This window comes from Rhinopithecus bieti, unplaced genomic scaffold (genome assembly GCF_001698545.2).
Source record: "Rhinopithecus bieti isolate Rb0 unplaced genomic scaffold, ASM169854v2 scaffold_3040, whole genome shotgun sequence".
NCBI lineage: Eukaryota > Metazoa > Chordata > Mammalia > Primates > Cercopithecidae > Rhinopithecus > Rhinopithecus bieti.
Genome location: NW_016804657.1, coordinates 565,137 through 588,141, shown reverse-complemented (window position 1 = coordinate 588,141; position 23,005 = coordinate 565,137). Strand labels below are relative to the sequence as shown.

The 23,005-nt window shown below is 53.8% G+C and overlaps 1 protein-coding gene across 3 annotated transcripts in view; it reads right to left on the bottom strand.

Annotated features, from left to right (window-relative positions):
* Window positions 1-23,005, bottom strand: part of KCNC4 (potassium voltage-gated channel subfamily C member 4) — a 36,734-nt gene that overhangs the window by 11,201 nt on the left and 2,528 nt on the right. Inside the window, exons 2-4 of one of the 3 annotated variants that reach the window (XM_017869620.1) lie at window positions 12,117-13,053; window positions 9,866-10,069; window positions 2,075-3,893 (exon numbers count right to left, since the gene is read on the bottom strand). In XM_017869620.1, coding sequence (XP_017725109.1) covers window positions 3,805-3,893; window positions 9,866-10,069; window positions 12,117-13,053 — 1,230 coding nt within the window. In that variant the 3' untranslated portion in view covers window positions 2,075-3,804. Of the gene's footprint in view, window positions 1-2,074; window positions 3,894-9,865; window positions 10,070-12,116; window positions 13,054-23,005 lie in introns of those variants that run through there. The other 2 variants (XM_017869621.1, XM_017869619.1) reach the window with 2 other exon arrangements.

Below are 23,005 nucleotides of genomic sequence, written 5' to 3'. Positions count from 1 at the left end.
AGGCTGATTCATTGAAAAGTGAGGACATCAAACCAAACTGGTCATCTGTTACTAAAGTGAATTGACCCAAAATACTCCCCTCTCCCTCTAGCAATGGTTATGTGCTAGGCACTGTGCTCAAGGCTTTGCAGGCGCCGGTTCATTTCTCCTCATGGCTCAATGAGGGAGATACTACCTCAGGCAGAAACTACATTTAAAAGATGAGGAAATAGAGGTTCAAACAGGTTGAGTAACTTGCCTAGGGTCACACGACAAGGAAGTGATGGAGTCAGGACTCAAACCCAAGTCTGCCTGACTCCAAAAATCTGTCTTGTTCTTTTAAACAATGTCCTGTTCTTTTAACCAGCTCCCTACCTTGGGCTCAACTCCAGCTTTGGGGGACAGGAGGAAGCCAGAGCCGTTTCTTCCTTGACAGCACGGCCTGCTGTTTCTGTGAGGTGGGGAGAAGGGGCGATCTGCTGCTTCTCTTGCCCACCCCTCCACCCTCCTGCACACTGCCCCCTCCTCTTCCGGCAGCCTGAAAGGGTCACTGGGGACCCCAGCTGCCACCCCTTCAGTTCCCTCAGGACCACTCTGGTATCTGGTACCCCTGCTGCTGGCTGGGTTCTCAGCCCCTGACCATGAAATGGTTCCACATCGATCTACAGAAAAAACAGCCACTTTGGCCGTGGGCCCTGATGCGTAATGTCATTACGGAGTCAGCAGCGCATCCCGTCCCATTATCGCCTGGCCAAGCTTTTCCAAGGCCAGCCTGGCTGCAAATGGCTTTCTCCTGTCTAGGGGGGCCACAGCTGCTGTTTGCCCTCCACTACCGGAGAAGAGATTTTATCTTTAATTGACACTGGCTGTCTGCCACCCCCTTGCCTCGGCTGGCCCAGGCTCCAAGCCCGATCTTTCCTTACACTTCAGGAACAGGCTTCCCCTGGCTTCTTCCCTCTCCCCGGCCATGCCCTCCTCACCCTGCTGTTCTACACTGCCCGAGACAGCTCCCGGGTGTGTTCTTATCCTTTGTTGGTGCAGTTGGACACAGAGATCTCAGAAATCTGTGGAGAAAAGTCTGAGAGTGACAGGAACAGGGCAGGGAGGGAACTGACACTGTACCGCTACTATACGTCATGTCACAGGTAGACACATGACACCAGGTCAGGCTCTTCACTCTGTCTCTGAAACAGGGGCCATCATTATCCTCTAACAAACAGGGAAACAGGTTTGGTGAGTCACCCCCAAGTTACCCAGCTAGCAAGAAGCAAAGCAAGACTTTAAATTAAGGCCCCTATGGCCCTACGTGGATGCCCAGAGTAAGAGTGAGGAGTAAGACAAGAATAAGGAGAGGTGAGCAGGCAACCAGACCCGCCAGAGCCCAGTGCAAGATGGAAATGCAGGGCCCCTCTTCAACCATTATTAATTTCATCATGGTAACAGCCAAGCATTAAACCCAGTGTGGGGCCCTTCTGAGTGGCCGCACAGGTTGCACACCCATGAAGCTGGCCCTGCGTGTGCCCCTATGTGAATGTGAGAGGGATAACAACAGTGAGAGCCAAGTGCCACATCTGACCATCACTTGCCATCTCCCTGTCCTATCCAGGCCCAGGATGTGTTCACTCTCCATCCGTAAGTGGTCCCCAGTTGTGCCACCAGTCTCTAGTTGGCCTCAGTTCATCAGCCATCCAGTCAATAACTTTGGCATCCTCAGAGCCTTGGCCCATTTAGAACTGGTACAATTGCAGGGAGGAGGGGAGGCCCACTGCACAAACGGAATACAGCGGAATTCCTTAAACAAAAAACAGTCTTTTCTTCCATGTTATGGCAGGGGCTTAATTAGGGACAGCAGTGGAGATTAGAACATTGTCTGGGACTCGGGGTCCTGAGTTAGTCCTCTTTGTGTGGCTGTGGGCCGATGACTTGTCCTCTCTGAGCACTAGTCTCTCCTGTTAAATGCAGGGGTCAGGCTGCACTGATGATTCCTGCTGGAGTGGGGTTATGCTGAGTGTGTGCACTCCTCAGGTGTCAGGGGTGAGAGCCCCAGGAGGTCCCGATAGACACAGAGCCAGAAAGGAGAGGCAGAGGCAGGTGCTCACACAGCAGGAGCAGCAGGATGCTCCAGATGTCTTTATTGGGGCTCGAGCACAGCATGACAGTTGGAGGCATGCAGACAGGGCACAGGGCCCAGCCTGAGCATGCCCCAGACACACACGAGAGGACAGCTTTAGAAAAGGACTGACCAACACCACGGAGGAGCAGGGAGGGAAGGCCAAGGGAGGGGCAGAGGCCAAGGCTGAAGGGGTCACCTGGCCTCTGCTATTGCACGCATCCTCTGGCCACTGGCCAGGAAGTACAGTATTGCAACTGGTTTCCTCTCGCCCAAGGCTTCCCTTCTCAGACCCCGTGGGCCAGATGGGCAGACAGATCCTTTCCCTGCCCATCTGCCCAGCAGCATCTTTGACAACAAACAGACGGAGACAGAACAAAATCAAAAATAAAAGACAAAATGCCCCCCTAAGTCAAGGACATAGATGGGGTCGAGGAAGGAGTGGAGGAGGCTGCAGAGGAGCCCCCTGGAAGTCCCCCCACAACGAGGGTGTGGGGTGGGAGGTAGAACCCCAATCTGGGGTGGGGTGGGGCTAGTGAAGCAGTGACCATGGGGGGCAGTCTGGCCTTCAATAGACTTCACCAGGTTACTTGCTGACAGGGGAAACACCCCTAAGACAGGAGCCTGGGACCACCCAGCTGGACTGGCAATTCCCAGATGCACTTTTCTTGGGACTTTCCACCCACACAGTCAGCAGAAACAACAGAAATCAGTGAAAGGGATGGGAAACTCTGAGTGGGGCAAGGGCTTAAGGAGACAAAGCCTAACAAAGAAGACAAACCACCAATAGCACGTGCACTACACACAAGAGTATAGTATGTATGAATATAGATACTATATGTGCATATATATCTCTTCAATGTACAGTAGAACAGAACATCAGACCCAGATGGCTCTGGGCCCCAAGGGTTGCATGGGAGGTTTTCCACCAGTCCTGTGCAAACAAGGATATCTGAGTCTTTCTCAGCGAAAAGATTCTTGTCTGGATTCCAGAGTTTCCCTAAGCCTCTGGCTTTTTGTCTGTCTGCCTGTCTCTCTCACGTTGGTGCCGCTTTAAGAGAGGGTGAGGACTTCAGCCTGGGCATAGTTGGATGAGAGGGCATCTTGGCAGGTCTCTGTGTTTAAAGAGCACAGGTGTGAGACACTGGGACGCACGCTTTTGGCTCAACATTGCCTTCTGGGTTGGGGGGAGAGGGAGTTCAGCAAAAGTAAGGGAGAAACAAAGAATGAGATGTTAGAAGGAAGTCAGCTGCTGACCCATAGGGTGCAGGCTGAGGAGCAGGCCAGGAGCAGAGCTGGAAGGCATGAGGAACCCAGGGCTAAAAGGCCAGGAAGAGCATGGATGGGTCAGGGAATGGGGTGAGCCCTTCACCCCTCTGCCAACCCAACTCTGGTGACTCAGGTGATGTTGTAGCTCATCGCCATATCTGTTCAGGTAACCACTAGCTCCAGGAACCACTAGCCTCTTAGGTCTTCAAAGCTCCAGTGCAGTGGAGAAAGGGACCATAGCTCTGCAGCCTTGCATGGAGGCAGTGGGGAAAGTTCCTGATGTGGCCTGTGGCTCACAGGCCATCACCCCAGCTGCTGCCTGACCAACTCGAGTTCTCCCCCAAGTAGCTCCATCTGCTGTCACCACCCTGGGATATTCCATTGTCCCAAGGAGCTGGTGAAGAAGGCTCCTGAGTATGATGCCATGTCGTGCCCAGCCCCCTTCCTCAATGTGGCAGGAATAGAGTCCCAGCAGTTGGAGGGCATGCAGCCTCAGGTGAATGTTGAAGGGGAAGGTCACGGAGAACGAATGTGCCTGTCTCAGGAGAGAAGGTCAGGAAATAGTACCTTATTGAGAAACCCGACCCCTCAGAGAGCCCTTTTGGGATCCCATCCTCAGCCTGGGATGTCTACGACTTGGGTCTTTCCTTCCTCTACCTTACCAGTGGGAGCACAGGTAGGGCAGGTAGGAGTACCGCTGTCCCAGCTGTAGATCTGGGTCAATAGTGGAGGTGGGAGTTCCAGACCCGCTGGGACAACCCCTGCAGCTCTTGGGTCTGAGGTCTAGGGCTAGGCCTCCTGTCAAGGCAGAGTGCAGACGTGGCATCCAGACCTCACAGTTTCCATCCTGGGCTTTGGGGTGCCTCCATCACCTTTCTAGGGAAGTGGTGTCCTCATCTTGGGGTGATGCTGTTTCCATCTTCTTAAGACTGTATGCCCCAGCCACCTCCTTAAACACTGCCCCTTTGGCTACGAGTGTTCTGGGCCTCTGAATACTATCCTTGAAATCAGAGGAGCTCAGGGTTCTTCAGAGCCCCATTTCTGAGGACACGCAGACAGAGCTGTGGTCTTGCCCTGGACTCCCGTCTGCGTAACTTAAGCAACGCCTGCCACTGATCCCCACTCACTAGGGGACAGGGGAGTGCCTCTGGGCTCCCTGCAGGCAATTAGGCCCTAAGATGCACTGGTGAGAATGCCTGGGTTACTGAGGGGACTTAGATGGGCACTGTATGAGACAGAAGGAGTCACAGCAAGGCTGTCAAGTGTCCCAGAAGCCAGGGAGCAGAGCAGCCCATACTGAGATAAAGGCCTTAGATTGCTTTTCCACTGGCTTCCATGGACTCTCCATCCTCAGGGACCTCTTAGAGTTGGGGAAGGGTCTTCCTAGGAATCTCGTCTTGGATTCTTACCTATTTGACCCACCAGGGGTGGGGCAGGGATTTCAGAGCGTGACACTGGCCAGAGCAGAGCAGGCTCTCCTCTCCCAGGAAGCTCTGTGAAAGGGCAGCCTAGGCCCTGCGGCCAGTCCATGGCCTCCCCTCTGGCTCCTGTCAGCCAGCCACTAGGTTGCAGTGCTCTCCCCTCTGGTTCTACCTCTCAGAAGCCCTGAAAATTGGCCTCTAAGTTGCCAGTAGCCCTGCTATAGACTGGAAGGTGAGGTTGTGAACTCCTACTCAGACTGCCTCGCAGTTCTGTGGGAAGGGGCTGAGCTCCAGCTGCAGGGGAAAGGCGTCTGACAGCAAAGTAGCGGGTGCAGGTCCAAGTCTAGTCTGAGGAAAACAAACTCTACTCTCAGATGGTGGGTGGGAGAGAGCCTTCTCCCAAGGAGGGAGGCCCAAGGCCTGGGTAAGCCTGACGCCTGTGCAGGCAGCCACTTCCTGCGGCAGTGCCTGGTATGCAGGGGTTCTGCAAATGCCTGGGCTCACCCTGCCCTTTCCCAGGGCCCTGGGCAGGCCCAGAGCTGCTAAGAGGTAATAAGGGCAGACAGTCTACTCAGTCCGCCTGCTATCTGGGTTCTGTCTCTCCCAGATGAAGCCAGAGAGCCAGGAGGGATGTGTGGGAGCCAGCTCCCCGAGGCATTAGGGCTCCAGCCTGGCACTGCTGCATCTTGTCGCCCAGGGACATCTGTGCCCACCATAGGGGTGCCATGAGCAGGCCCAGCCCTGTGGGAGGGAAAAGAGGGAAGGAGGCGGTGGGTGCCGTGGAAACTTGGGCTCCTGACAACTTGAGGGCTGCCACAGAAATAGCGGCCTCGGTTCCCTGAATCAGAAAGGCAAGTCAGGAGAAAATAGCAGTGGCATCCCTGTTAACCTGCACACCCGGCTTGTTGTGTCCCTGTCAGAGTCCAGGCCCTCTGTGCCAAAGAGCCCTGTCACTGTTGGGGGAGTGGCCCTTGCATCTCCATCCTATTCCACAGGCTTCCCCATCCCTGTCACTTCAAGGGCCTGCTCCCTCCTGAAGGGCAGTTGCATGGAGGCCCCCACATCCCCTCTTCTCAACTCTTAGGGGTCAGGTCACTTCATTCTGAGAGCAAGTGGGAGGCAGGCCCCACAAACCACTGCAGGGTAGGGGCAATCCTAGCACCCACTCTGAACAGATCTTTCCAGAAGGACATTTCTGTGTCTGCCCAAGACTGAGGGAGGTGCTGAGATGGGGACACTCCCGGCACAGGCTTTACACAACACCCCCAACTCCATGCAATAATCTGCTCTGCCTCTGCCCAGCCCTGATGCTGCCCTGCCGTCCTATCTTTGCCGACCATGGAACGAGCAGATCTGGACCTTACTTAGTCATTCTCTCCGCAAAGTTGCATAATCTGACTCTAAAAATTGCCAGGCGCACGGCTCTGCTGTCAGGTCTAATTCCCATCAGGTGAAACAGGAAACGTCTTGGCTGAGGCAACCTTGTTCCTCAGGCTGTGGAGGGCCCTCTTCCTGGGAGTGGCAGGAGCAGGTGGGGGCAAGATGGCCTCTGTCCCCACACTTCCCCTCAGCTGCCCCTGCGCAAGGTGTACCCCTGCTCACCCAGTGACTCACAAACCTGTTGTGCTCCTGGGCTCGTTAGGTAAATGAATACACTTAATTATAGAAATTAGATGAGTCTCCGGTTCTGGCAGGAATACAGAGCGCAGAGGCTGGGTGGGAACGGCAGGTGACTCAGAGGCAGGGCTGGGAGTTTGAGGGAGAGGGAGAGAGAAGAAAAACTGTCGCAGAAGCAGAGGAAGCAACGTGGAGAGCGATGCCGCAGCTCGGGGTGCAGAAGGGACACCAGGTGCTGCCAGTGGGAGTCACCACGGAATCTGGGCAGAGGCTTCCTGAGAGAAGGGCCTCCCTCGCCTAGGCAGCCCGCCCACAGCCTGCACCAAGCCTGAGGCTACAACGCTAGGGACCTCCACCTGCGCCCCAAGCCGGAGATAGAAAACATCAGGCCTCTCCTCCCAGGGCAGCACTGCTCATAGGCACTGCCCTTCCAAGGAGTCAAACCACCTTTACACCAGCAGAGATGCCCCACATGACAGCCTTGTTCCTTGCTGGTCTGGGTGTGGGGTGGACAGACAGACAGACAGGCTGTTTGGCTACTGGTTAAAGGCTATGAGGAATGGAAATACATTCACAGTGATTAAAAACATTAACGTAGGCCTGACTGCTCAGCAAGGCTGACTGGCTCCAGGCCACTGTGCACACATACACGCCTGGTGGCTGAGACTGGCCCTGGTGGGACCCCAAGAGGGAGGCAAGGCTAAAAGGCAGGTCTGGGGTGTGCACCTACAGCCCAGGAAGAGTCCAATATGGGGAGAAGCTCTGGGATCGCTCTCCCCTTTGCTCTCCGGTTCCAGAGCTGAACCTTTCGGGAAGCTAAAAGCTATGGAGGAGAGGCTCGGGACCTAAGTTCTCTGTCCTGACTGCTCCCTCCTGCTGCCCCCGTGGGCCCTGGGGAGTCAGCGTTGAGGGCATGGAAGGGCACCTGTTTGTGCGCATGTGCCCAGAGGGGAAGGTGCAGCTAAGGGGCAGAGTGACCAGGGGGTGGGCTGGTGAGGGGGTGGAAGGGGGTGAGCAGGAACTTTCTCAGAGGGTAGGGTGAGCTGTATCGTGATACCAGTGGAGACAGCCCCAGGCTGGTTCCAGCTGCTCCAGCTATGTTGTTTAGACTCCTGGACTTTCCATAGCCTTGGTGAAGAAAAGGCACATGGATCAGTGGGCGCAGCTCCTCAGGGTCCACGCTCCAGGAGACACTGCAGAGCAGGTGGCCCTGGGCTGGGGTGGAGGGGCCTGGCCCTCCTTGACTCTCCCTGGCTTCTAGGTCTCCTGGACTCCTGAGGACAGACTCCAGGGGCCCACACCCAGCTGACTTTTGTCCTGTCCTGCCCCCAGTTAAGCTCCCCACTAGCTCCTTGATAGCCCAGCTAGACAAAGACCACACAGCCTCCAGCATCAGCCTTCTTGACTCTAAGAAGCCCTAATTATAATTAGCACCTACCACCATCCTCCCAGGGAACTGACACTCTGACACACGGGCTTGTGTGGAGGAGGCCCAGGCCCACTCACTCCTGGTCTTAAGCGTAACCTGAGTGTGGAGAAGTGCGGCACGGTACGGTGTGGGGAAAGTTGCTGAGTGCACATGAGGAGTTTGGCGATGTTAACTGCCACACTTGCTTAGCAGGGCCTGTTTCCCAGCAACCCACCTGTTCTTCTCGAAGGTCACTCTAATTGGCTGAGCTACATGCTTGTTGCCAAGAAGCAGTGTGGAGGCATCTTGAAAATAGAGCAGCCAGGCCCCAGAGGAACCCCAGGGATATTGGATGGTGGGATGCTGGCTCCCCTGCCCCATGCATGTGCACATGAAACTCCTTCCCCAGGTGCAGTCCACTCCCAGCACCTCGTGGTCCCTCCTGACTGCTACCCTCATGGCCTCTGCCACACCTATTTCCACTGAGCCCCTCACAGCCCAGGGAGGAAAGCAGGTGTGTGTGGCACTCAGCTCTGTGTGCTCAAGTCCTACACAGTGACCGCTCGTTCCAGATTGTCCGCTTAGCGTGGTCCAGCCAGAGCAAGGCTTTGGGCCTGAACAGGACACAGTGGAACCCACTGCCTGTTTGGGATGGTAGGCAAGAGAGAAGGCCAAATCCAGGGCTCAAGGATAGGACACAGGGGTGAACAAAGGAACATAGGCGAGGGTAGAGGTCTGAGCACCCTCCATCTGCAGTCTTTTGTTGGGGTTGCTGGACCACCTCCTTTTAGGCACCAGATCGCGATTCCTGTTTCTGTCAGTCCACAGAATACATGCCCAGCACAGCTGGACACACACCTTTCAGGGGCTGGTTAGACTCAGGGTGGCCTGGGGCTTCCATGGGAACAGTGGTACTGAAAGGGCGGGGAAAGAAACTAGAAGGTGCCCAAGAGCCTGCATGGGCTGGCAGGCCACGGGACATCTTCAGAGGGACAGAGGCATCACAGGCTATTCCCGTAGCTGCCACTGCCCCTTCCTCACTCAACCTAGTTTGGGTCTGGAATTTGGGGACAGAGGGATGTGGGGGATGGGAAATCCAGCTGGTTAAGAAGTGGCGGAGAACCTGGGGAAGAGCTCTGTTTTGGAGGGAGTCAGGGTTTATTCCAGAAATAGGCAGAATGTTGAGGGAGGTTAGGTAACAGGGACAGGGCAAGGGAGACGAATAAGTGATCGAAAACTGGGTAGGAGGGCCTGGTCCTAAGACCCCTGGTTCTCAGCCACTGCGGGCCCTCCACAATCCTTGGTCACTCCTAGCCTCTTTCCGAGGCCAGGAATCCCTAGCTCCACAGCCTAACCTCTGCCCTTGCCTTGCTCCAGGCTTAGGGCCTGGGGATGGAATTTCAGCCTTTTCTGACAAGCAGAGGATGGACTGCTCCTTCTATCTCTCCAAATACTCAGAACATTCCTCAGATGGGACCCACTCTTCCTGCCCACCTACCCCACCCCCTGGTCATCTCTGGCACTGCCTCAAGAGGACAGTCAACCCCTAGGTGCTTGCAGATGGAAGTCCGGCCATCCTGTGCTCCAGGACACCTGGCGCAGGATGGGAGGATGTGTGGGGCTCCCTGACTCCTGAACATCGCTGGCACCTCGAGGGGTGATCTACTTGGGAAGGCTTAGCTGTGTTTAAGGGAGGCCTAGGGAAAGGCTGGCAGTGACCGTGTGGAATGGGGCCTGAGGGCAGCAGCGGGAATGAGAGGTAGAAAGAGATGCAATGGAAGCATCGGGCGGGGACCCTGGCCTTGTGTGCCCTCAACCCTCTAGCGCTGCTCTTTCCCATGGGCAGCTGGACGGGAGCCGTGTGCCCTTTGAGATGGAGGAGGCCTTTCTAATCCAGGGACTGGGAGATCAGGTACCCATTCTAAAAGTGAGGGTGCGTCCAAGGCAGAGGAGATGGTGGCCACGTTCTCAGGGGAGGGGGGGACCTCAAGCTCTTGGGGGGTGACTCGGGAGACTCAGCTCTGTGGGGGCTCCCCACCTGTGCAGCTTGGGAAGCCATACCTTTCCGGACACTACCATCGGCGCAGGCATAGTCCCCAGCGCTGAGCAGGAAGCAGGCAGCTGCCTTCTTGTTTCTGTCTCGAGTGGCGGAGCGTCGCAGGGCCCGGCGCTCCTCAGGCGTGGGGGAGGAGGCCAGGGGTTGGGTGAGGCCAGCTCCCTCCTCATCGGACAGCACTGCGTTGGCATCGCCATTCTGCTTAGAGTCTGAAGGGGGCACACAGAAAGGAGGCTGCGTGAGGGGCCACCCGGGCCTTGCTCATGAGTCATGTGGGGTCTCCCAGACCCAGAGTGTTACTTCCTCAACCTCAGGAGGGGCCTAGCATCTACCTGGGAGGCAGTGTTGTCAGAGCCAAGGAGCAGAAGGCAAAAGGCAGGATGCTGCACTTGGGTGTAAAATGACTTCCCTCCTAGCCTCAGCCTAGGGTCTCTCCTCGGGGATGAAGCCACAGCGCAGAGGCCCTAGAGCAGCGACTCTTCAAATCTGCCTGCTGACGGCTGCCTCAGATCAGCCCAAAGCAGGCCGCAGACTCTACTTCTTCCTTGGGTCTGGCTCAGGCTGACTCTTGGATGAGTCTGCATTCCCTTGGAGAGTACCTGGCTTGCTAGGGGTGAGGGGTGGCACGGCAAGGGTTAAACCTATAAAGTGGTATCCATGCTTTCTCCCTGGATGACAGTCATTCTTGTTCACTGGGCATCTAGGCCAGAGTCCTGTGGCCAAAAGACCTAGAGCCCTCTGCAATTAGGGCTGACCTTTGTCTGAGGGGGATACCATGGGAAAAGCTCCAACGCAGCTCCCAAGTGCTGTGGGCTTAGTCCCCACCCCGTGCCTCTGGGCCCTTGGATCTGGAGAAGGGGGTGCTACTTTATCTGAAGACAGTGGCCCTGCCATTGGCCAGGCATGCCCTTACTGTGGCTGCTGTCAGGGTTAGGCTAAGGGCAAGGCTGACAGGGCCACACTTAAGTGTGCCTTGAGGAGCTGACTTAAGGACTTCTACATTTTAATACTGGGATTCTCTTTATGCGCTGAATGGGCCTCAAGAGTGCAGCTGAAATTCCCCAGGAGATTAATATTCACAAATTAGGAAGCAGTGCCACTTTGGTGGGGGAGAAATGGGAAGCCTGATGGGTGCTATTCTATCAAGGCCTTTGGAAGACCCAGGCCCCTGACATGACCCCAGGGAATAAGTGGACCCAGGCATGTATGATAGGCACATGCCAAAGGCCACAGGTGAGTGTCCCAAGCTAGGCGCCTCTCCTGCAGGGTCAGTCCCACTTTGCCCCAGAGCTTACCCTTAGTCTCCTGGCTCCAGTCCAGCTCCCCATACCAGGAATTCCATACCCTTCCCAGGAGCCCAACCTACACATAACAGTCAGGATGCTTTTCCCTCTCTCCAACCTAAATCCGTGTTGCTGGGGATTAAGCTGTTTTCCATTCCCCAACTCCTGATTCAGGGGTGGAGATGAGCTTTCTTGGGATGGCCTTTCCCGTCCTTAAGGGACAGGATTCAGATGCCCAGGCTCTCCCCTTCCAGGGCACAGATATTAGTTTCTTCCATGTTCCTCCTCTTCCCAACACTGTCTGGGCCACTCCTTCCTTAGTTCCTTTCCATCCCATGTCAAACCCTGAGCCCAGGACTCAATCTAGCTTGTGCTGAACAGAAGGCAGCCTCCCACTGCTATTACGTTATCACATTTATTAGGCCAAGATACCAGACTCGAACGTTTGCAAAGAAGTGATTCATGTGTTGACGTACCTTGGAAGAACAGCTGCCCTGCTCATTGGCTAATATTGACAGTGCCTGACATTTGTAAAGTGGTTTTAACTTCTCAAAGTACTTTCATATCTGTCATTCATTTGGGTCTCTCAAAATCTTGAGGGTAGGCTATGATATTATTCCCATTTTACAGGTGCCTAGAGAGGAGGGGTAACTGGCCTCAGGGCACACAACACAGTGGCCAAGACTGGATTTAAAACCAGGGCGTCTAATATACAGCCCCATGTACTGCTCATCACACCCTACCCTGGGTGGAATACTCAGTCCAAAGATCTGATGTTTGGGAAGCTATCAGAGACCCAGCCAGAGGATAGAGAAATTCGGCCTCAACACCCTGCCCTCATAAAGGCACCTCTTATGCTTAGGGAAGCCCCACACAAAACACACGCCCAAATCCCAAAGGCTGAGAGGTTCATTTGGAAACTCCCTAGGCCACTGGGGGAAAAGGGATTTTCCTTCCCAACCCCTAATCTCACCTGCCCGTTTCCTCTCGATCATACCCTCTTCCCGGGCAGGGGGGCTGGTGTCACTGTAGGTGCTGTCCCGGGGGGAGGTCTCCTCAGACTTGCAGTACATGGGTGACTCCAGCTGGGCCGGCCGTGGCACGTGCTTCTTCCGCTTCTTGGGCAGCTTCTGCTTGGCCATGGCCAGGGAGTAGTACATGCCGAAGTTGTTGACGATGACAGGCACCGGCATGGCGATGGTAAGCACGCCAGCCAGCGCACACAGTGCCCCTACCAGCATGCCTGACCACGTCTTGGGGTACATGTCTCCATAGCCCAGTGTTGTCATGGTGACCACAGCCCACCAGAAGCCAATGGGGATGTTCTTAAAGTCGGTGTGGTCATTACCCCGAGGGTCGGAGGGCCTGGCCCCGATGCGCTCAGCATAGTAGATCATGGTGGCAAAGATGAGCACGCCCAGGGCCAGGAAGATGATAAGCAGCAGGAACTCATTGGTGCTGGCCCTCAGCGTGTGGCCCAGCACGCGCAGCCCCACGAAGTGGCGTGTGAGCTTGAAGATACGCAGGATGCGCACGAAGCGCACCACGCGCAGGAAGCCCAGCACATCGCGGGCTGCCTTGGATGACAGGCCGCTCAGCCCCACCTCCAAGTAGAAGGGCAGGATGGCCACAAAATCGATGATGTTGAGCAGATTCTTGATGAAGTCCAGTGTGTCGGGGCAGCACACGATGCGCACCAGGAACTCCAACGTAAACCACAGCACGCATACGCCCTCGATGTAGGTCAGGATGGGCTCTGTCTCTACCTCCCGCCGGAAGTGCACGCTGGTGATGTTCCCCACGCGGAGGATCTCTGTCACATTGCGGTCGATATTAAAGGCCTCATGTGTCTCCAGGCAGAAAGTGGTGATGGAGACCAGGATGAAGAAGAGAGAGGCAAAGGCCACTACCTATGGGCAGGGGAGGAGAGCAGGGGGCAGCTGTCAGACAGGGATGGATGGGCCCAGCTGGGGACATGGACTTCTGCATGAAGGTTACCAGAAAGGGCATTCCAGGGTGAGAGGTGGGATTAACATGTGGAGACAGGGCTGGAAGTCCCTCCTCAGAGGGTCTTTATCCATATGCTTGGGGGCTCTCAGGCAATGATTCCCAATCTTTGTTACAGAAGACTGAAGCCGCTCTTGGCCGGAAGCAACTGGTCAGGGATCTACAACTGCCAGACCTGCCTTTGATAGCTTTGCCCACCTCTGACCCATATGCATTTTAAGGCTTCTCAAGCTGCAACAGGTATCTTGTTACAATGCACTCCTGATCCAGAGGCTTGGGGCAGGTCCCATGATTTTGCATTTGTAAAAAGCACCCAGGTGAGGCTCTTTGCCCAGGCACCACAGTTGCAGTAACTGGGCTTTAAGGCAATGGTCCTCAAAGTATGGTCCTGGACCAGAAGCATTAGGTCTCTGGTCCTTTGGTTAGAAACGCAAATTTCAAACTTTACCTAAAGCTACTGAGTGAGAAATGCCGAGGGTAGGATCCAGCAATGTTTTAACAAACCTTCTAAGTAATCCTAATGCATACTAGTTTGAGGTCCATTGTATGAAGCGATGCTCAGAGGCAGGTTGCTGCAAGGAATGGACCTGGACCACTTTCTGCTGGCTGAGCCTATTAGCCATAGTCTCTTCTTCTGCCTCGCACCTTAGGATGTCCCCGCTGACTGCCTAGATGGTGAGGAAGTCCCCAAAGGCAGACAACATGCACCATGGCAGTGGAGACGGTGGTCTGGTCAAAAGAACCAGTCTCACTCCTTCCTACAAACTGACATTTCCTGGAACTCTGAGCTCCAAAGAAAAAGGAACCACACCCATCAGCATCAGAGTGGCAGGGGCTAATCCCAACAGCTGCTGGGATCTCGGCTAGAAGGATGACAGCAGCACTCGGCAGAGGAACGGCGGCTGGGTTTAAGTGTTCAATCATTATGAATGGAGATGAAATGCATGTGTAATAACACCAATTATGGAGCCTTCATGTGTTATTCATGCCGTGCCATCCACCACTGTCAGGATGCCCACTGATGGGGTCCAGTCTCCTGCCTCCTGCTGAGGCCTATCCTGCATGATGGCTGGACTGGGCTTCCTCCTTGACCAGATATGGCTGTGCCTAAATAGGTGGGTAAGGGAGGTCTGTGGCCTCATGGTACCATTTGGTAATCCCCATGTCTGTCTGACCCACCCTGATTTCCACCTGGCTGCGTGGGCAGGCACTGGCATGTGCCCATCCCCTATCCAGTGAGGACTCAGAGAGGTTTTCCTCCCTGGGAGTCTGCACTGGGATGGGGAAGGCATACCTTGTTCTTAGTACTGCAAAACACCAATGAAGAATACAAGGGGACCTGGGAAAATGAAGCAAGCAGCAGCACCTCCAGGGCTTCTGGAGTAGGAGAAAGTTTGAGGGGGGAGATCTAGGAATGAACAGTCCTCAGCTGTCTCTTCCGTGCCTGGTACTGTTAAGCACTCTGTATATGCTTCAATCGCCTTCAGTCCTCCCTATGACCCTGTACAGCACGCCTCATCATCCCATTTTATGCAGGATGAACTGATCATCAGAGATGTTACATACGTGCTTAAGGTCACACAGTCTGGAAGGGGCAAAACCCAGATTTGAACTCAGAACTGTTTAACTTCAAAGGCTGTACCTTTTCTTCATACCACAATGTTTTCACCACCTCCCAGGCAGGGTCGATTCACAGGCCTGGGAAAGCCATCTCTGAATCACTGATCCTGTTCCCAGTTAGTTCCCTGATGACTGCTATTTCACCCATGGGAATGTGTGTCTCGGGCTTAGGACCAATCCCCCATCACACACCTAAATGTACCTCATTTACACTTTAACTTGGATGGGTTGGTCAGAAACAGCACGGAAGGAGAAGGCTGGGCCCAGGGGATGAATGGAGATGAAATGCGTGTGTAATAACAATTACACAGACCCACTTTCCCTATTTTACAACATTACTGGAGTTTTCCTGCTTGCTTCTCCCCAGTGAAGGTAAGTTTAAGTTCCTTTTCTGGCCTTATTCTTCCTCCTCTGAGAAAGGGGCTGCCAAGTCAATACTGGCTGATGTGGGCATTAAGTAAATGGCTCCAGCCTGTGGGCTCTCCATGGCCATTCATAAGTGGGCTGTCAAAAGTGCCTGTCCATGGCCTTGGTCATGCCGGGAATCCAGTCCTGGCACCACCCTCTCCCCTGAAAAACAGAGTGGTTGAGGTAAGGAGCAGGGACAGCATATCCCAATTCTGCCAGGAACAAAGGGAAGCAGAAGCTGGCTCTCTGAGGGAAAGTTAGCCAGGAGAGTAGGCCCACCTGGGAGACTGAGCGTAAAGTTAATTAGTGACTTGGAAAAACAGGTTCAGGAAGAGCTGCCAAGAGGGTGAGCAGAGGGAGGGAGGGAGGACGGCGTGGCCCTGGCCATCCTCTCATAGCAGGGCCAGGGAGCCTGCCTCGCTGCCCTCCTCACCTGCCACCACCACGGGCTCATTCTGCAGCAGGCAAGAGAGTCCTTCAGGCCCCATGGGTACCAGCCACATCCTGGATTAGGGAACAACCCTCTGGATTCCTGTCTGCCCGCTCACCTTTGCTTTTTTTCAAAATACAGAACTGTTCCATCTACTATTAACTGCTATCCCTCACTTCCACCCTGAGAAGAGGAGGGGACCTAAAGAGTGGTCATGTGTGCCCATTTTTAAAGTGAAATAGAGGCACAAGAGACAGCAGATGATTTGCTTAGGATCACACTGAGGCCAAGTCTCCTGACTCTCAGCTCAAAGCTCTTTCCAATTGGCGCCTCTGACCAAGCAGGTGGGTATAATCCCCTCCTCCTTTGGTGAAGCCTTAGTGGGGCCTCGGTCTCCACTGTGGCCTCTCCAGGGCTGGGGCAGCAGGCACTCAGCAGGCCCCAAGAAGCCCTCCCTCCCCAAGGAGACAGAGATGTGGCCTGAACTGTGGCACATTGCTCCAGGTGGGCCCTGAGGTTACAGGTTCCCCTTCAGGGCCCAAATTATTCCTTTCTGACCTAAGTTGCTCCCCAAACTGAATTATTTCGTAAGTAGTTGACCCTGCTTGCAAATGGTGCTTTCCCCAGGCCTCCTTCTCTGGAGGCAGGGATACACAGCTCCCTTGACTAGGGCTTCCTAGCACAAAACAGGGCCAAGGGAAGAAGAGGTGGTTGCAGCAACACCACCCTGCTTAGAGGCCAAAGCCTCACCCTCGAGTCTTCTATTCATTCCCCACTGGACCATCCTGCCATCCTACAGAGCTGGCAGTGGAGATGAGTCTCCCTCCCATGGGCTCCTGTGCTGAAAGACTAAGGGCAGAGAACAGCTAAGGAACCCTACACTAGAAGCCTTGGGCTCGGGTTTAGACTTCCAGGATTTCTCATCCTGGCCCTGCCACTCAACCAGGTAAATGAATGGTAACCTCTGTACCTGTTTCCTCTATATAAAATGGGGACAGTACTAGTACCCCCTTCACAGTGTTACGGTAGGGTTAAATGAGCTTCTACATGGTAAATGCCTGGCACCCACCCAGTAAGTGCTCCATAAAATGGAAATAAGAGTTGAGAAGGGGTAGGGTCCTCTGCGTGCAGCTTTTGGAGGTGAGCTGAATCTGGAGCCAAAATATCACAGAATCTTTGCTTTTTAGAAGTGAAAAAGACTGAGAAAGTTACCCAGTTCAACTCCATTTCTGCTATTTTACAGATGAAGAAACTGAGGCCCAGGGAGGAGTGGCTTGTCCGGATTTTCATGGCTGAAGCTGCTAGTTCTTTCCACCACAAAGGGCATGGATTCTGCTGGAAGTCAAAACTTCCCAAGTAGAAAACTGCCAGTGAACTGGCTCCACTAGGGGCAGCTCCTCTCCTGCTGGGAGGATGCAGGAGGGTCTTAGCACCCTGGACAGCAGGCTCCCATCACCCAAGCAGGAGAGTGTCTCTCCTCCCAACTCCCTGTGCCCCCTGGGCTCCTCAGACACACTGGCTGGCTGTGTCCTGCTGAAAACCCATCCATCTGCAAAGGCACAGGTGTTCAGCACTATTACCAGCCTCCTCCACCAACCCCATCGTTGGACTGTCCCTAGAAATGTAAAGTCACACACTTCTGGGTTCAAGCTGGGCTCTGCTACTGACTGTATATGAGACCTCCATGAGTTCCTTAACCTCTCCAAGCCTTAAGGTCTTCATTTATAAAACGGAAAAGGGAGTGCCTACCAAGTACCAGACATTGCGTTTGGGAAAGTACCAGACAACCACCCTTGCCCCTGGGACCTTACATTCTAGCGGAGGCAGACTGTTAACAAATAAACAAGCAAAATACACAGTATGTCAGGTGGTCTAAGTGTTATGAAAAAAATAAAGAGAAACAGGAGATAAGGGGTGTGAGGATAGGGGAGTTGTTTCCAATAGAGAGATCAGGTAAGGCCTTAATGACAAGGTGATACCTGAACAGCCCTGAACAGTGAGGGAGTGAGGCATACAAAGACCCAGAAAGTTCGAGGCAGAAGGGATGAGTAGTGCAAGGGTCCTGAGGCTACAATCTGCTTGCTATGTTTGAGGGGATGAGAGTAGTATTTACTTTGTACAGTTGTTTTGAGGATGCAAAGGAATGATACTTGTAAAACTCAGCACAAAGCCTAGAGCGTTCCAGGAATCTGGCACAGGCTGGGTCGAGGGGAGAGGTGATAGACACCAATCATTGGGAACTGAATACAATCAGCGGGGGCAGGGGAGGAGAGCCCAGGGAAGAAGGGCCAGGGAGACAGATGGACAGATAAACATAAGGAGACTCAGGCCCAAAAACCTATATTAAGGATGAAGTGTAGGAGAAAGGAAAATTGAGAACACAGCCAAAGACACTAGCAGAGTAAGATCTGTGGGGATGGGGTGAGGGACTGAGGGACTGAGCCTTCCGGGGAAGCAAGATCCTCATGCCCAGGCAGTGCTGGAAGACAGTGGGGCAGTCCTGGGGGTAAGAGGCAGGAAATGAGAGGGTCTGCCAAACAAAGCATCTCTGAGCTATCCCTGGTTCCTGGCTGAGGGCCCGCACTAAGGCCCAAGTCCCAGTAGAGAAACATCCCCTCCTCCCCACTAGGAACAGGACGTGGCCCTGGAACAGGACCTGGCCCTGCCCCCACCCCATGCTGAGCCAGGACCCTCTGATCCCAGTGTCCAGAACCCACCTCTACCTATGCTCACCCTCCGATGAGCCAGCACTTGGGGCCTCTCAGGGCCTCTGGGTTGCCCAGAACAGATGAGTCCCTACCCCAGAAGGAATTCAGTTTAGCCTGAATCACTAACTAAGAAGCCACTATTCAGTCTAACAGAATTTCTGGTTATTGCCCATCTGGGCCCCAAAATGTCCTAGCTCTGCTTGGGCTGGTCCCCTGACCAGAAAATTCCCCCTTTCCCTAATGCTGCGTGGTTTAGCACTACCCATACGGAACTTTTATTTATTTATGTATGTATTTATAATGTACCTCTTTAAAAAATTATTTAAGGTGCTAATTCAGTATCCTACAAGGCCCACCCAACTCAACTTCTATTTCTTTGTGGAAGCCTCTCTGAACACCTCCTACATCTCATCCCACGTAGAGGTGGGATTGATTGATTCCTCCTCTCATTTCCTATTGAACTTTACTTTTTTATGACTCCTGTGGCACCTCTCCTGATCCATCTTGTATTACTGTTGCAATTTCTTGTCACCTAATTTCCCTTGACTGCCACTTACTCCACCCGACTTGGCTTTCGTCAGGAGCAGGGGACCCCCTCTGACTCATCTTTGGATTTCTAGAACCCCATGTGTGTATGGCATGTGTATGGTAAGTGTGCAGTAAGTGTTTTCTGAATGACTGGGGCCAAGGTGACCCCCTGCTCTCTCTCCTGGTCCTGGTGAGCCTGTCAGAAGAAGAGGTCGTCAGACCCACTGACTGGGACGAAGTGACAAGGGTATATGCCCAGTAATACCTCTAGGGACTGGGGCCCTAGGACCTTTGCTGCCCTCCAGGGTGAGCCAGGTCCACTTCCTGATAAAGACCCTTGCTAGAGACCAGGTGACCACCCCTTAGCCAGAAGAAAATTCCAGAAGGGAGCAGGGCCAGAGGTCATGGCAAGTCAGTTATGCATAGGGAATAAGGGAGGCACAGAGCTCTGGTGCCCAGCATCCCAGGCTGACACTGCCCATGGGTGGGGGTGAAGGGCCCAGAGTCTCCTACCCTCAAGGCCAAGCTGCCTGGCTCTGCTCCTGCCTGCCTGCTCTTCTCCCAAGTCTCCAAAATAGCTTGTCTATTTTCTCCCCTTCCCCTACTCCACACCCCACCCCAAATGTGACAACCAGAAACACCTCAGCATTCAGAGAGAAGATGTTCAGAGACAAATGTTGGTTTGTTCAGAACAAGAGAAGAAAACAAACCCAAGAGGAAACCGGGAGGTTGCCCTGAGGGCAGGGTGTGCAGGGAGTCCTGCAGCCTTCAGCCTGGCCCCTGCCTGCTCCTCAGGAAGGAGGTGGAGAGGCTGCCCAGGGCAGGCCGGCACTGCCCTCCTGGGGAGCTCAGAAAGCCAGGGTACTGCCCTCCTGGGCTCACGTTCCTGGCTCACCCTAGCTCAGAGGGCACAGCATCAATGAGTACTGGCCCTCACTCTAAAGCCTGTTGTGACCACTGACCTGTCCCCCAGGCAATGCCCAGACCAGAGAAGCCAGGGAACTTCAGAAGCAGCAGGCAGGAATGCAGCTCCGCTCCTTTCCTAGAAGGCCTTGGTTTCATGCTCTGCCTGGGCGAGGGAGCTTCCCTTAGTCTTTTCTCCTAATCATGCCTCCCTTCATTTTTCCTATGGAAATCCCACAGTAAGAAGAGAGGTTAGACTTGAGCAATTCTAGGGAGTGAGAAGTAAAGGAAGAGGTAAGAGCAGAGTGGAGGAAGAAGCTCTCCGGTGAGGAGCCACCCTCCGGAAGCCAGAGATCCTCTCTGGGCAGGAGCCAGAGGCCATAGGAGGAGCACGGACTTAGATTCATGAGACCTGGGTTTGGATCCTACTTCTACCACAAGCGGTGCGACCTTGAGAAAGCCCCACCAGGCCTGTTTCCTCATCTGTATACTGATATACAGATGTTAACAATACCTGCCTCACCTAGGCCGGATGAGTAGTAGCAGAAAACACAGGCCAAGCCTCCCACATAGTAACTGACACTTAACAAACGGGAGGACCCTGCTGGAGCTGCCTTCATGGAGCAGGGAGTTCCTATGGGTCCCCTCCTCTACTCAAAAGGGAAACATCACAGGAAAAATGCACTGATTTAGCCAAAGGAGAGGAACTGTAATCCTTTATAAGGCTGATAGCTGAGCTAAAGCCAGCCCTGCCCCGGAGACCTTGGAGACTTGGGTAGGGGAAGGGCGTCCTGGCCCCATTCTTCAGGCCTCTTGTCCGCTCTCAGAAAAGAAGGTGCAGGTTTCTAAAGCTCTGGACGCTGCCAAACCTCCACTGGGCCCCCTGAGGCTGTGAAGTCTCCATGGTGAGCCTTCACTCTGCCCTGGGCAGTAGGCAGGTGGGGACAGAACCAGTCTGCCCCTCGTGCCTGTTCCCAGCTCAGGCCACAGAAACAGAACCACAGCAGCAGCTGCCCATGGGCCCAGCACAGTGGAGCAGGGTTGAGTATCCCAGCCCAGGAGGCTGCCTGAGCGGAACAGCTCCTTGGGCCAGGTCTGTAGCTAGGCAACAGGCTCTCATAATCAGCTCAGTTCACTTTCCATTTGTATCATTTTGCTCCTGTCATAATGCACTACTCGAATGACCAGGCTGATGTGTGCGAAAGGATGCCTCAGGGCACAGCACTGCTCCTCTGCCCCTCTTCACCCACCACCCCACAGTGCTGCGGGCCCTTCCAGGAAGGAGGTAGCTGTGAGCGAGGGAAGGAAGCACACATACCCAGGGGAACAGGGGTGGGAAGAAACGGACAGTGTGACTAGCCAGGGGCAAATGGAGGGGGGAAAGTGCAGCCCCAGAACTCCCCGCATGGCACAGTACCCTCAGGCCTGGAGGGGTAATACAGTAAGTCTTCCTTCTGACATCTCCATCTGCCCCTGGGTTTTCTGATGCCATCCACAGGAATTACAGAACCTCAGGACACCTCTCAGGCCAGAGTAAGAAACAAGCTCTCTGCCTCAAAAACAGCCTAGTTCAGTGGAAAGAAGGTGTTGTAATCACAAGAGCAAGGGCTTGGGAGTCAGGAACTCTGGCTTTGATTCAAAGCCTGACCACTATCTGGCTATGTGATCTCAGGCAACTGTTTACCTTCTCACAGCCTCAATCCATTAAACAGGGATAATCACTGGGTTTTAAGTTTATTGGGAGGATTGGAGATTAATGTAAAGTATACACAGCAATGTATCTGTCTGGGGTGCTCAATAATGAGCAGTTTTTCATTAATTTTTAAAAATTATGTATTCCCACTTGTGTGTCCCGGGAGCAGGTGAGGGTTGCCTTTGCCTGGGCTCCTCAGCAGGAGGCAAGTCCTCTTTTGGCACATGTGCTGGCCAGAATTCCATCCAGGTATTCACATCAGGATGAACAACCAGAAGGCTGGAAACTAGGGGTGGTTTCCTGGCTCTGCTATTAGTTAACTGTCTTTGGCAAGAAACTTAATGTCTCTGAATCCTGGTTTTCTCAATGTTTAAATGAAACAATTAACCTTACTCCATCATAAACTTCAAGACCGCAACTGGAATGCCTGGGCTGATGTGATTCCATGTCAAAGGGGCAAAGCACACCTTGGGTTCCTGGAAGACTTCAAGGGGCAGGCCAGGCTCTGAGCTTACTCAAAGAGGCCCCCCTGGCTTGGCCATTCAGCAGTGAGTTAGGAAGAAAATAAACTCAGTGATATGTAGGGTGCCACTTGGAATTCCAGAGAGGAACAAGAGTAGGTGAAAAGCCCCCAGAAATCCCAGAATGCTCAGAAATAGGGCCTAGCTCCCCTAACGACCTCATCCCATCCCTGCTTCCCTGGTTTGTCCCCTTTCCCATCTCTCTCTCTCTCTCTCCTCCCCCACCCCCAACTTTGAAAGAGTCTGAATGATGTGTGCCTGTCTCTCTCCCCTAATGCAGATAGCCAAGTGCTAACACTAGCAAGGTTAGTGATCTACATAAGAAGCCCGTAGAATTCACAGCAGACTCAGACCAGGGGCATCACTGTGCCCTCACCTTCTGAGCCGGTCTCAGGGCTACAAGGAAAGAAATCCAGGCCGTTGCCTCTAGCTTTGTTCTCAGTCCTGCGAAAGATCCCTGCCTTCTCATGGCTGCCTGCAGCCCCAGCCCAGTATGCCACGGCCCCTGAGACCTCTGCTCCTCCCTTCTCCTCCAAGCAGAAGATGTATCTGCCCTGGCCTGGCATTTATGCCAGCCTGGCTTTTCCCTGCAGGCCTGTTCCCCAATTCTCTACCCTGCCTTCTTCTATGTCTAGGACGGAGTCCAGCACAGGAGTGCTGGGAAAGGGAGGGCGCTCTGAGACTCATTAACATGACAATTTGGGATGCCGGAAGAACCAACCAGGTTCCACAGCAAGCAGCAGTCCCCAGACCCAACAAGTTACATTGCTCTTTGCTGCTGACCATGAGATCCGACACCAACCCCCAGAGTTTTCTTTCTTTAAAGAATCTAAAGCCATCCTTCAGGGATTTTTTTTTTCTTTTTTTCTTTTAGCTGTCCAAGCATAATGGGGCAAGCATCTCCTCCCCCATTTTCCCCTTCCACCTAAAGGGGTTAGGGAAACTGGATTTACTTGGGGAGGAGGTAGTAGGTCTTGCCTAAATCAACCTGTGCTTCCCCCTTCCCTCATACACCCATTTCAAGCAGTAATCTGAACCAGGGCT